The sequence below is a fragment of the Pipistrellus kuhlii genome, unplaced genomic scaffold, assembly GCF_014108245.1.
Source record: "Pipistrellus kuhlii isolate mPipKuh1 unplaced genomic scaffold, mPipKuh1.p scaffold_m20_p_1, whole genome shotgun sequence".
NCBI lineage: Eukaryota > Metazoa > Chordata > Mammalia > Chiroptera > Vespertilionidae > Pipistrellus > Pipistrellus kuhlii.
The window spans coordinates 78,497,369-78,510,501 of record NW_023425404.1 but is presented as its reverse complement, the minus strand read 5'-3'; the positions used below and the strand labels follow the sequence as shown (position 1 = coordinate 78,510,501).

Sequence of the window (13,133 nt, the reverse complement as noted above, 5' to 3'; positions counted from 1 at the left end):
ACATGAATGAGGATTGTCAACTATAGTTGTTTACCTGGACACACCCATGGTCTGCTCACTTGCATACAAGAATCATGGTAAGAGAAAGAGTGGGATTAAAGATAATATGTAAAATTATGGGGTTAAAGGTGGTGTGTAAATATGGCAATGTTGACCTGCAAGTGGGTTATAAAGTTGGCTTAAGTGTTTGGCACTGGAAAAAGAGTTCATGTCCGTGGGAAGCAGGCATTTAGACAAGTCTCTTCAACAAATCTCCAGATTTTGGCAAATGTGTTCTGCTAAAAATAGACCGAGGCAGCCTGTCTTCCTTGCGTTTTTATTGCAACATGCAAAATATTACTGAGAGGAAGGTTATGAGTTGAGGAAGAAATGTTTGAAAAAAATGCATGATTTTATCCCAAAAAGTAATAATCCTAACAATCTGTCTGAAATGCTTCCAAATGAATTCTGAAGAAAAACATTTATGCATTGGAACATGGCATTAGGTTGCAACATTCAAACTTACTCAGGGTTTATTTTTCTTTAAAAAAAAAAAAAAATAAGAGTGAAATATGAAGCAATGAGTCTGACTTAAGAAAAGTGTTTTTATACATTATTAGCATCCTGTGGCTGCAATAGTTACTTTCCCCTGTCCTACAGCCTGATGCTCACTTATTGCAGTCCTTATCACTCTAAGGCATTTCACTTTCCCCTAGTTGTGGCCATAATTACAATACATGTGCTGTCCAATCAGTTGCTCAAAGTCCTGGAGAAAAATGTGTTTCTTTAATACCAGTCTGATTTGAAAGTGGCTGTCTATTGGGGATGACTGCACAGAAGATACCAGAAAAGCCTGGGATCTCACAAGACACTCCCCTTACATCCAGACTGACAGATAAAATCCTAAAATCTTATGGCTAAAACCTCGTGGGACTTTATGAGTTTGCTAAGTGTTATGAACTGGAAGGTGTCTCCCAAAAGTTTGTACACTGAAGTCCTAACCTCCCAGTACCTCCAAATGTGACTATTTGGATAAGGACTTTAAAGAGGTAATTCAATTAAAATTAAGGTGGGCTCTGATCTAAGCTGACTGGTGTCCCCAAGAGAAGAGGAGATGAGGACACAGACGCACACAGAGGGAAGCCATGGGAAGACATCGGGAGGAGACAGTCATCTACAAGCCAGGGAGAGGGGCCTCAGAAGAAACCCACCCAGCCCACTCCTAGATCTTGGATTTGTAGCCTCTAGAACTGTTAGGAAATAAGTCTCTGTTATTTGAGCCAGCCAGTGTGTGGTGCTTAATTATGGCAGCCCCAGCAAGATGAAGGAGATCCTCAAATAATGTCATTTTGTTCAACGTCATTTCATTAGAGCATTGATGAGATGCCATAAGAACTAGACTCTTGTCTGTGTCAGTTAGCCTGTGGTAAAACTGCTTCTGCTACTCTTCTCTGCAGTTCCAAGAACTTATTGAAGATGTTATGTAAAGACACACTGAACAAATTTATAGAGTTTCAAGGGAGGTAGGAGAGGAAGGGAAGACATCTATGCAGTGGTTCCCTATACTGGGCACCTTCATTCAGCAGCTTCTTTAACACCCACCACAATGAGCCAAGTCCTGTCCCAGCTGCAGTGAACACACATATCCCTGCCCTCCAGGCACTTAGACTATCAGTCAACTCTCCCAGGGATCTTGTTAAAAATGCAGACCAGCACCCACTGGGTCTGCTCATTCCCAGTGGGTGCCACCCACTTCCCTGGGTCACTTCTATCCTGATGAGAATTAAGGATATTAGATCCTTCCTCACTGCACATTAGAGAAAAGGAAATAAACAGTGTAAGCTTCTGTAGCTGGTGTGGAGGTCCCTTGGGACAGAAAGAGGAAGCCAGGGATGAGAGGGGCTAAGCTTCACCTACTCCACAATCTAGACTGAGGGCTGCTCTGTTGGTAGCGTTGATAGTTTTTTAAAAAAGCAGATTAATACTGTCTCACAGGAAAATGTCAGTAAGAAATTCAAAATTATGGTCACATAGAAAGAAGAGCACACATGAACAATGTTTGCAAATAGAAAGGACTGAAGAAAATCCTGCTGCCGTCAGTTATTTTGAAAATCTCTCCTTCCTCATCTCCTAGGAAGATTTAGGCATAAACTACTCAAGTCATCGTTTTAAGGCACAGGCCTAGGTGTGTGCAAAAAGCCTGGACTACAACATTAGAAATTTCCCACAGTCTCTCCCACACCCATTTGGTGGGCTGTATTAAGAAATAACAACATTGGACTTTTCAGTTTGCGCATCACCTTCCCAGCAACTCTGAGGGTAAAGGATGGTCTGATGACCTTCTTTTTATGGCTGGAGAAGCTAAGGTTCAGAGATGTGAGTAATATGTCTAAGGCTACAGGGCTGGTAAATGATGGGTGAAGAAATGAGAATATGGGCCCCCTCACTCCCAGTTGGGTGCTCTTTCTATAATGCTGGCTACTGTGTCTCCTGGTCTAGCAGTTTGAATAGCAGTTGGCATTTAATTGTCCAGTGAATACAGAGCTAGAATCAAGGTTCTGCTTGTCAAGAATGAGTGCACCACCTTGAGTGGTGCCTCCCATGATCCCAGGAGGGGATGTCCAAGTTTATTTTAAAGGGTATCATCTCCACTTACATTTGCAATCTTAGTCTGCACATGAATACAATACTTTACTAGGTTTATAGAGTTGAAAGATGGTGGCCAGGTAAAGAGACAGGAGAGCAACAGTTTATATGGTAAGGTATGTGGCTGTGAAAAAACTGATTAATGAATTCTTTCATTCATTTACTCTTATTCACTCAACAAATATTTAGTAGGTGCCTCAGTGTTGGCCATTGCTTTGGGAGCTCACAGTGAGCAAAACCAAAGCCAGTGCTTGCCATCCACTAATAAAGCATCCGGTCTAATGGGGAAAAGGAGACATTTATCAAGTGTATCATTTCAATCTGATATTTTAGAGGAAGGACAACAGTCAGGAAAAGCTTCCGGAGGAAACGACATTTGACCTGAGTTCCTAAATGGGAAGTGAACTCTGGGAAAACATCCAGGATGTGCAAAGACGGAAGGGAAGCTTCAAGTGAATTACACTCAAATATGGCTTTTAAATTGTGCATTAATAAATTAAAATGACTTATAGAAAGAACATGCAGTGGGAAGTCAGAAATAATGTGGAGGCTCCAAAACAGGAACTTACGCCAGCTCCTCCACATCCTCCCCTCCCCTGGGGCAAGGCAGCCCATTTTTATTAACTATATCTTTACAAGCAGGATCAAGTATAAATGATATCCTGCCATATTTACTCGTACCTTGTGTTTCAGAAAGAAGCCAGCTTCTAGGAGTGAGTGTTTGGAAGGTAGTGATTTCAAACTTAAACCGACTAACTTCCAGTTTCTGGTCCAGCATGTATGAAGCTTGGAAATTGTCACTCTATCCTAACAAGTAAAAAGTTGAACAAACTGTAAAATCAACAACTGTTAGATCCATAAGAGAAGTGAGGTCACAAGGCAGCTGCTGTCCCCTAAATTGAAGACACTGACAGGCAAATACAGAGAATCACACTTAGCAAGGCAGCAATCTCTATGGGAACCAGTGCTGGTGGGGATCTGGACTATAATTGGTGAATACTGCTCAGTCAAAAACTCCAGGGGTATCAAGTCACCTGGGGGACATACTTTTGTGAGTTTATCTCCTAGATATCTACCAGGTTCTCACAATGAATATCAGAAAAGTTCCCTGGCAGGTGGAGCAGAAAAGGAACTATTTTGAAATATTTCAGGACACTGTGCTCTTTTCAACAAGGTCTGCCCTCAGGATAAACTATTCAAACAGAGCTTAACTGACCCAGAGAATGGAAATACCCAACTCCAGCCCATTCTAGCCATCCTACCTCATCCTGGGCAGGGTTGCTGAAAAGGACATGTAAAGTTCACAGTTTGGAGGACAGGTTCACTAAGGACTGAGACCTAACCAAAGGCTCTAAAACACCCCTCCTCCCCTAAAGCCTACAACTACATCACCCAAGGCTAATTACAGCAGTTCCTTTCACCTGGTACAGTGGTTGGCAAACTCATTAGTCAACAGAGCCAAATATCAACAGTACAACAATTGAAATTTCTTTTGAGAGCCAATTTTTTTAAACTTAAACTTCTTCTAACACCATTTCAAAATAAACTTGCCCAGACCGTGGTATTTTGTGGAAGAGCCACAGTCAAGGGGCCAAAGAGCCACATGTGGTTCGGGAGCCACGGTTTGACTGACCTAGTACATCATGCCTGGCTATCAAAAAATATTACAATACATACACATAAATAAAGCTAGACACAGACCTTACAACCTTTACAAATAACTGGTTTATTGATGTAAATGTAAAACACAGAACCATAAAATTCCTAGAAAATAAGATAGGAGAAAAAGTCATACCCTGGATGACATTGGATATGGCTGTGACTTTTTAAACACAACACCAAGGCATGGTCCATGAAAACAAATTAATAAGCTGGACTACATTAAAATATATAAAAAAAATTTCTGTGAAAGACAATGTCAAGAAAATGAGAAGACAAGCCACAGACTAGGAGAAAGTATTTGCAAAAAATACATTTGACAAAAGATGATATCCAAAATATACAAAGAACTCTTAAAGTTCAAGAATGAGAAAACAACCCCATTAAAATTTGCTAAAGACCTTAATAGACACATCAGCAAAGAATATCTACAAATGTTAAATAAGCACATGGAAAGAAGCTCCACATTATAAGTAATCAAGGAAATTCAATTCAAACATCCACAACACCCCTTGAAGAGGGGAATGTTATTAGGCACTATATACCAATTTCACCAGAGGACTTGGCCTAAGGAGGCTGAGTGAGGTTATATAATCAGCCATTGTTACAGCTAGAATTTGAACTCAGGCCCCTGAGGCAGGATCTTTATTTAATTCAGTGATGTATCCTCAAAACTTAGAAAAGTGTCAGAGTAATTTAATATATTGTGTTTCCAAAGCACAATCTCTTCAACATTATATAATCAGTAAATATTCTACTATCATCATCATCTTTAAAAATGAAGAATATTAGTGGCTGTTCTCAACATTAGCTAAATAATATTAAAATTGACTTAATACCTGTTACTGACAACTAAAATGTAAAATATATGTTGAATATTAAAAATGTAATTTATTGATTTAGAGTAATATTGATGGCTTGAAATATAACCATAATATAAAGGAACATGGTAATCTGTAGAATTCAGTGCATTACAAATGTTATCTTCACACCCTATCAGGCATGAGGACTCCCAGTATCAAGATCTTGATTTCTAGATGCCATTCTTTTTAAAAAGGAACTAAAGGTCTTTGAAGAATGGTTGATTCCAACACTGAGCAAGGAAGATACAAGATGAGCCCAAAATATCCTGTCGTAAGAAAGTAAGGACATGCTTATATGAGGATGGAAATGCTAAAGGAATATAGGAAACCAAATGAAAGGAATTCCCACTGGCCAGGTATAGGACAATTTATGCAACAACAACAACAAAAAAATAATGGATGGTAGCTCATGAAATAAATATCCATGGCTCCATAAAGATATAATAAATTGAATAAATAAATAAATAGATGGATAGGAGAGACATCTTTTTTGTACATTACAAATGCAATTAATGAATGTAGAAGGAATAATTTAAATAGAATATTGCAATTAAGCAGTAATAATTGTTGCAGGGAAGAGTCATCAGTGGATGCTAAGATTGGTGTGCAAAGGCATAATGAGAAGAAATAGGAATATAATCATGAACAAATATAATCATGAACAAATATAATCATGTAATATAATCATGAACAAATATCAGACAAATCTAAATTCAGGGACATGCTTCAAATGTCTAGCCATACTTTTCAAAAGCTTCAAAGTCATGACAGCAATGAAAGTTGATCTTTCTTTGATGGGACTATCACAGATTGGAGGAGACTAAGGACAAATGACAACTAAATGTAATGTGAGATCCTGGACTGGATTCTACACTAGAAAAAGAACACAAGTGGGACAGATGGTGAAATTCTATTAGCATTTCGCTAATAACTAAGTATACTCTTATTGTGTAATCTATACTAATAAAAGGGTAATATGCTAATTAGACCAGGTTGACCGGACATCTTCTGGACATCTGACTTCCTTCTGGACAAAGCCACAGTGGCGGGGGCCAAGGCAGAGGTGGTTAGGGGTGATCAGGCCAAAAGGAGAGCAAGCAGTTAGGAGCAAGATCAGGCTGACACAGGGGAGCAAGCACTTAGGGGGCAATCAGGTCTGCTGGGAGAGCAGTTGGGGATAATCAGGCTAGCAGGGGAGGGCAGTTGGGGGTGATCAGGCTGGCAGGGGAGGGCCATTGGGGACAATCAGGCCAGCAGGGGAAGGCAGTTGGGAACAATCAGGTCAACAGGGGATCAGTTAGGCACCAATCAGGCCAGCAGAGGAGCAGTTAGGGGGTGATCAGGCCATCAGGAGAGTCAGTTACAGGGGATCAGACAGGCAGGCAGAGGTGGTTAGGGGAAATCAGGCAGGCAAGCAGAGGCAGTTAGAGCCAATCAGGCAAGCAGGCAGGCAAGCAGTTAGGAGCCAGTGGTCCCAGATTGTGCCAGGATCGGGCCTAAACTGGCAGTCAGCCATCCCCTGAGGGGGTCCCAGATTGGAGAGGGTGCAGGCCGAGCTGAGGGACAGCCCCCCGCCCCCCCCCATGCACAAATTTCATGTACTGGGCCTCTAGTATATTAATATCAGGGGAATCTGACAGGAGGGTTTATGGGACTCTATTTTTGCAACTTTTCTGTCAGCCTAAAATTATTTTTTAGAAAAAGTTAAGAAAAAAGGCCTTACATGTTTTATTAAATGCCCCCCACCCCCCAAGATAGAGCCTTAATAATTTATCCAATATTACAGAGAAATCTGAGGAGGCAGTAAGTTTAGATCTTGGTTTACAGAATCTAAGTTAGAGTTTAAAAAGACCCTTGGAGAAGTGTCCCATACATCCACATCACTCTCAGGTGAAAAAAGTAAGGCCCAGAGAAGTGGATTTGGGCAAACTGGATTTAGAACCTGATTTTTTTTTTTTTTTTATCTCTCCATTTATTTTTACTTATCTTTATGACACTGCTGGACTCAAGTCCGAAAACTCCTTCAGTTGACTTAATTTATTCAATTTAATCTAAATTTATAAAGTCTTTTTTACAAGAAATGTATATTCTAATTTCTAATGTGTTTATAATGAAAATCTTGCTCAAAAAGAACAGAATGTTTTGCTTTTCATAAAACATTTGGTAGCAGTTTGAGAAGCTAAAATAAATTTTACTATAAGATTTAAACTTAGTTCAACTAAACTTCACATCAATTCAATGAGCTCAAAGTTTGATTAAAATGCATTGTTCTCTTGGTTAAAGCCACCCTTTTATTTCTTCTCATGTGCAGCTTCTCTCTAGCCGGGTTGTTTACACACACACACACACACACACACACGCACACACACACAACCACTCATTAAAACATAAAATGGGTCATTTATTACATTTGGTATAATTGTCTGAGATGGCTTCATGATATCACCATGGTCTATTAGAGGCTTGAACAACAAGACAATGATAGTCTTGGCATTCAGCCCATGTTTTCCTCTGCTTTTTATTGCCTGTATGATTTCTGTTCCTCAATAAAACCAGCAATTCCCTCCTCCACCCCTCCCCCAAATGTCTGGACTGTGCATTTAGCAGATGACCTTGTTATACAATCATGTTTAACAGGATTAGACTATATCATTGCATTTTAGGGATTCATGACTATCACAGCTGTTTCTTCTCTGAAAAGTTTTAACTCTATTAATGTATACAAGATACTCCTCTGGTCAGCCATAATTTCCCAGTGAGCACCAGTGTAGAAATCTGAACACATCTATTTTTTTTTTATAGGAAAAAGAATTTTGGTACCAGAAATGAAAATATTTATGATTCTTATTTATGTATGCGTACTGATGACAATGTTTATTGTTTAGAAGTCTAAAAACACTGAGAGGTTAAGCAAAATTATTCCAAATATTGTTTCTACAATAGAATCTCTACATTTCTAATACTAAATCTCTCATGTCTTTCCGTTATACCATACTCTTCTCAGGACACCAGATCAAAAGTCCAGAGTCATCTTTAACATCCCCTCTTCTTTCCACCCTAACTCCTCTATTTTCCATCACAGCCAGACATTAGCAAGTCTTATCAATTTTCCACTTATGCTATTTTGTCAGTTCCTTCCTTTAAATTGCCATTGTTATCTTCTTAATGTGGGACTAATTTATAAGAAATTAAATACCCCTAAATGGCTAAGGGAAAGGAAAGAGCATTTTTCATTTCTGGTACCAGTAAATCACAGTAGTGAGATATGGGAGAAGCCCTTATGCTCATCTCCCACTTAAGGAGGGTGAGTGGTGGAATCATTTCATAGCTAGGCAGCATGAAATGATTAGGGGAATTCTCTATGAGGGTCCAGCCACAGGAATATTATGAGTGGTCTTCAGCCGGTACAGTCTCTATATCTATGTTCTTATGGGTCTGGGACAGGAAAAGTAAATATATTATAAAGTAAGCTTGGGGACTATGAAAATTGAATAAACAAAATAAAATCATATAAATCAGTGTGCTTAAGGAAAAGAATACCTCCAAAATAGTCTGTTTTAAAATATGTTTGAAGAGCCACCATTTATTGAATTATGTTCTATATAATCTCATTTTAACTGAAGACATCATTTCATTATATAAAAATTAAATTTCATCTTTATACCAACATATTATTATCTTATTTTACAGAGTAGGAAATTGATGTTCCGAGAGGTTAAGAAATTATCTCACTCGTACACAGCTGGAAAACAGTGAAGTCAAGTTTTAAACCTATGTTGTTCATCTCCAGCATCCTAGAATGCATGTTTTCCTCAAAATCTTTGGCAGCCTAACATACCTGTAAAGTTAAGCAGCTTTGATTCTGTTCATAGTAATCAGATTGATACTCTTTCCTATTGTAAGCCATTTCACAACATTTTATAAAAAACCTTCTACACCTAGAAAGTGCAAGCACACAACCCAGGGAAGTGGGTATTATTGGCCCCATAAAACCAGAAAAGAAAATAGAAGCTCTGAGAAATCAAATAACTTGCCCGCTGCCACAGCTCATCAGTGAGGACTGGGGAGACGTCCCTTCCCTTGCTCACAGCCACTCTGCTAACTGAGATTAAGTCTGAATCTAGACGTGACTGCAAGATTACGGTTTTCCGCCTTTGTGGAAATGGAAGCTTGAGTGCTAAATGGAATTCATTGACATAAAAATGAGGTAAGTAATGTGTCTGATTCCTGAGTTATGCCTGTAAATTTCAAATCTGTTCTGCTAGTTAACAGAATCTAGTTGCCTGCCTATTAGCCAGTTTTTCTCTTGATAAGGCCCCGGGTACTTGGTGTCAACATAAAAAGGCTTTTTTGAGAAGATGAGTAGCAGGGAAAATGGTATAGGATCATAAATCACAAAACACCTATAGCCCCCTTTAAGAGGCAGAATCTGGACCAGAACCAGTCTACTAATTAATAGGAACTCTGTAAACCTCAAGACTATCTGGAGGAATAAAAATTCAACTTAATGGCCTTTGGTCTTGCCTTAGTGAAGAGCATTTACTTGACATACAGATGGCTGTAACACAGCATTTACATCATCAGTCACTCTAAATTGAATCAGCCTCAGGAGATAAAGGTGTTATCTAGCAAATGGCCTCAAATGACCTTTTATAATTGTGAAAATGGGATGAAAAAGACATAATTAATAAATAGCTTCTTTGTTCCCTGTGCTACTCCTTTTTGTCCCCTCTTCACTGAAGGGAATATTCCTTTGAGAGATAAGTTCTTTCCTATTTCTCTCCTCCAAGGTATTCTTTTTAGAAGACTTCAAAGGAAGTCGGTGGGCTGGCTCTTTAATGGATACTCCCTTTATTTCTTTGCCTAGTATAAGGCACTGCTTAATGAATAGCAATAACTTTCTAAATTTACTGTCTAAAATTGCAACCCAGAAGTTGAATTTCATTAATTACCCTGACATATTTGGGGAAGAAATTACATAGAGGATCTAAATTTTGGATCATTTAAAATAGAACATAATACATCTCAGAACCTCCCCTCAAATACCAAAAACCATCATTGATTAGATTAGTATAGTATGACCTGCAAATATAAATCTAACAAGATGCTCTTAAAATTGGTGTAGGAAGCATGCATTCATAAACAAATTTGTATAAAATGTAATATTGTACTAATCCATGTTGAGCCCACTATAATGTCTATGCTAGTTCCATGAAATATTTCTGGCAAATTTATAAGAACATGTTGCAGGATCCTTTTTGCCTGATCCCAGAAGGGAAGAGAAAGCCGAGTCAGTGATTGGAACACTGCCCCAAATCAGAAAAAGCTCTACTACATATGGAAAATACTCAATTAGGGGAGGGGTGGTGGAAAGAGAAAGGCTTTAATGAATAGCTGAAACTGTCAGTTAACTATTAATGACTTCTAAGTATTTATTGAAACCATCTTAACATAACCAACATAAAAGTGAAAATTGAACCATAAAACCAAGAAGTCCAATGTTCTCTGCTAAAAATCCTGATTACAGAAACAATTCTTTAAGACCAATCCATATTTTCATATGACATGCCCAAAACATGAATGGTAGCTCTCTGCTTTATGGATTTCCATGAGTCCTCAGTATAAATTAGATAATCAAAGCTGGTTAATAATATAATGATGTATGTCAATTCTAATTGAAAAAAAAAGATAGTTTATTATTTCTGTTACAAACCAGTTAATTTTGCTTCACTTTAAAATATTTTATCTATCTTTGGAAAGCCCAAAATATACCTGGAAAATACTTATGCTCTAAAAACGTGAGCTTTATGATAGAAACATTGAGGTTCATAAGTTAATTAATATGAGATCAGAAAGGAATTATGGGATTAAAATAAATTATCTGTCATTGTCAATGATAGAAAGGTATCTGTCTTTGTCAATGGAGATCAAATTGCTGAGGGGTTTCGAAGGAAAACTGTTGCAAAGTCAACAAGTTTTATGTCCAATGCAGTTTTTTAAAAGCCATCTTGCTTTTCTTGACAGGAAAGGGAGTGTTTGTTTCGTCTTCCTTCAAATTCTCATGAAAGTCACTCTGGAATCCTACACCAAGAACCTGTGCAGTGGGGAAGCTTAGCCTCTGAGGCCTGAGAGAGCTGCTTACACAGGAGGCCTTTCCCAGAGAATGGGCTCTTTCTAGGAGGTGAACTCTACCGTGGGAAAAGAAAGAAAATCTCACCTGGGTAATCGTTCTTGTCTATGTCCGAGTCTCCTCGTAAAGTGTAGCCAAAGCCAGAAGGGATAGCCTGTGATGCCCACGCTCCTTGCAAAATTTGGGAAGCCTTGGTGTTCAAGCCATGTTTGTTCCCGTTGTAAATGAACACTTTGCCTCTTTGATCCTGGCCTGCAAAGGGCGCACCAATGGCAACATCTACAGAGACACATGAGTGTATTTTTTAAATAAAGAAGAATGTTTTGAAATAGAAATAAGTGCACTCAAAGAGCAGTGCCATACAGTCTAAAGGGCTTATTGTTTCCCATGAAATTTGCTGTAGTGCAGCAAGAGTAAGTTATTTGTTGTCTTTTCTCCATTCAACATAAAAGGTACAATACAATAAAACCTCGAAATAAAAGACTAATTCAAGCGAGGGGATGTCCATTAAAGCCAAAAGTCCATCAATATATATAAAAGTCTAAGCGACTGGCCAACACATAGTGACCACCAGGGGACAGATGCTCATGCAGGAGCTACCAAGCGACAGCAACTTTGCAGAGTGCCCTCTCACACTCTGGGACCCCTTGGGGTATGTCGGTCTGCCAGTTTCAGCTCCATCCCCACAGGCCAGGCTGAGGGACCCCCCCTGCCAGAGGGCCCCGCTCACTCCACAGATGCCCTTCAAGCTCCAGTGCTGCCCCAGATGTGGCCAGCTGGGGAGGGATTACAGGAGGTTGGCTCCAGGGTGTGTCTGGGTCATCTCACCCAGTCCCACCCTGCTGACCATCTTCTAATTAATTTCCCTTCAATGTGCAAGAATCCATGCTCTGGGCCTCTAGTTATATAATAAAGATTTTTCTAAGGTGTATGTTAAAAAATTGACAAACTAGTTACTTTACCTGTTTTTACATACATAGACAAGTTTATGTAATTAAAATTAAGTATGAATGAAAAGTTTAATTTCACAGAAAAGTTTTCTATATGTATTACAGTAATTTTAAATAGGTCTATTAAATGCTTGTATGCACCAGTCACGATGAGTAAACAAAGGCACACAGTTGGGGCATGGCTTAGCACAACTCCAAGCATCTGCCAGCACACTTTCAAACTGCTGCAGAAAATCACGTGACAACAGAACCAGTCACCACTCTTGCTGTGGTGTAATCAAGTGCTAATCATTCAGGGAATACTTTATGAGCAGTGACACTTGGATTTAAATCTGTAGACCATAGTTGTAGATATATAATATTTATTTATATCAGTGAAATTACTACAGAGTTTTTCCAACATTGCCCTATTTAATAAAATTTGTTAAAAACAACAGTGAATTAATAACAAAAAGTAACCTGTTAATCTATATATATAAAATGCTAATATGCAAATAAGCTGAACTATGACATGTGCTGACCACCAGGGAGTCATGGCAGGCAATAAGTGGCAGAGCATGGAACATGGCAGGCATCAGCCACAGCGGAATTGTGGAGCAGGTGAGCAGGGGCACCAGACCAAGGTGGGGCAAGCCTCTGGTGGTTACTGAAAATTTTTTGCTCCCACATGCTACAGTCCCACCCAGTGCTTGCACCTGCTGCAGGTGCTGGCCCTGCTCACACCTGCTGCCTGTTCCTGGCACCAGCCCTGATTGCTCAGCACTGGCAGCATGTGCGAGCCCCAATTGCCCCTCGGGGCTTCTCCACCTTTCCTAGCTCCTGGGGGGTGATCAGGGCAGCAGCTGCTGCTCAAGCCCGCAGCTGGCACTGGAGCCGCCATTTGCACCTGCTGCTGTCCTGTTTGCT

General features: G+C 39.4%; 1 protein-coding gene across 2 annotated transcripts in view; it reads right to left on the bottom strand.

The window, feature by feature from the left end:
• Positions 1-13,133, bottom strand: part of ITGA8 (integrin subunit alpha 8) — a 182,849-nt gene that overhangs the window by 84,297 nt on the left and 85,419 nt on the right. The window contains exon 13 of one of the 2 annotated variants that reach the window (XM_036453147.2): positions 11,365-11,556. The exons of the other annotated variant lie outside the window; for it this stretch is intronic. Coding sequence (XP_036309040.1) covers positions 11,365-11,556 — 192 coding nt within the window. The remainder of the gene's footprint in view (positions 1-11,364; positions 11,557-13,133) is intronic. 2 annotated transcript variants of the gene reach the window in all.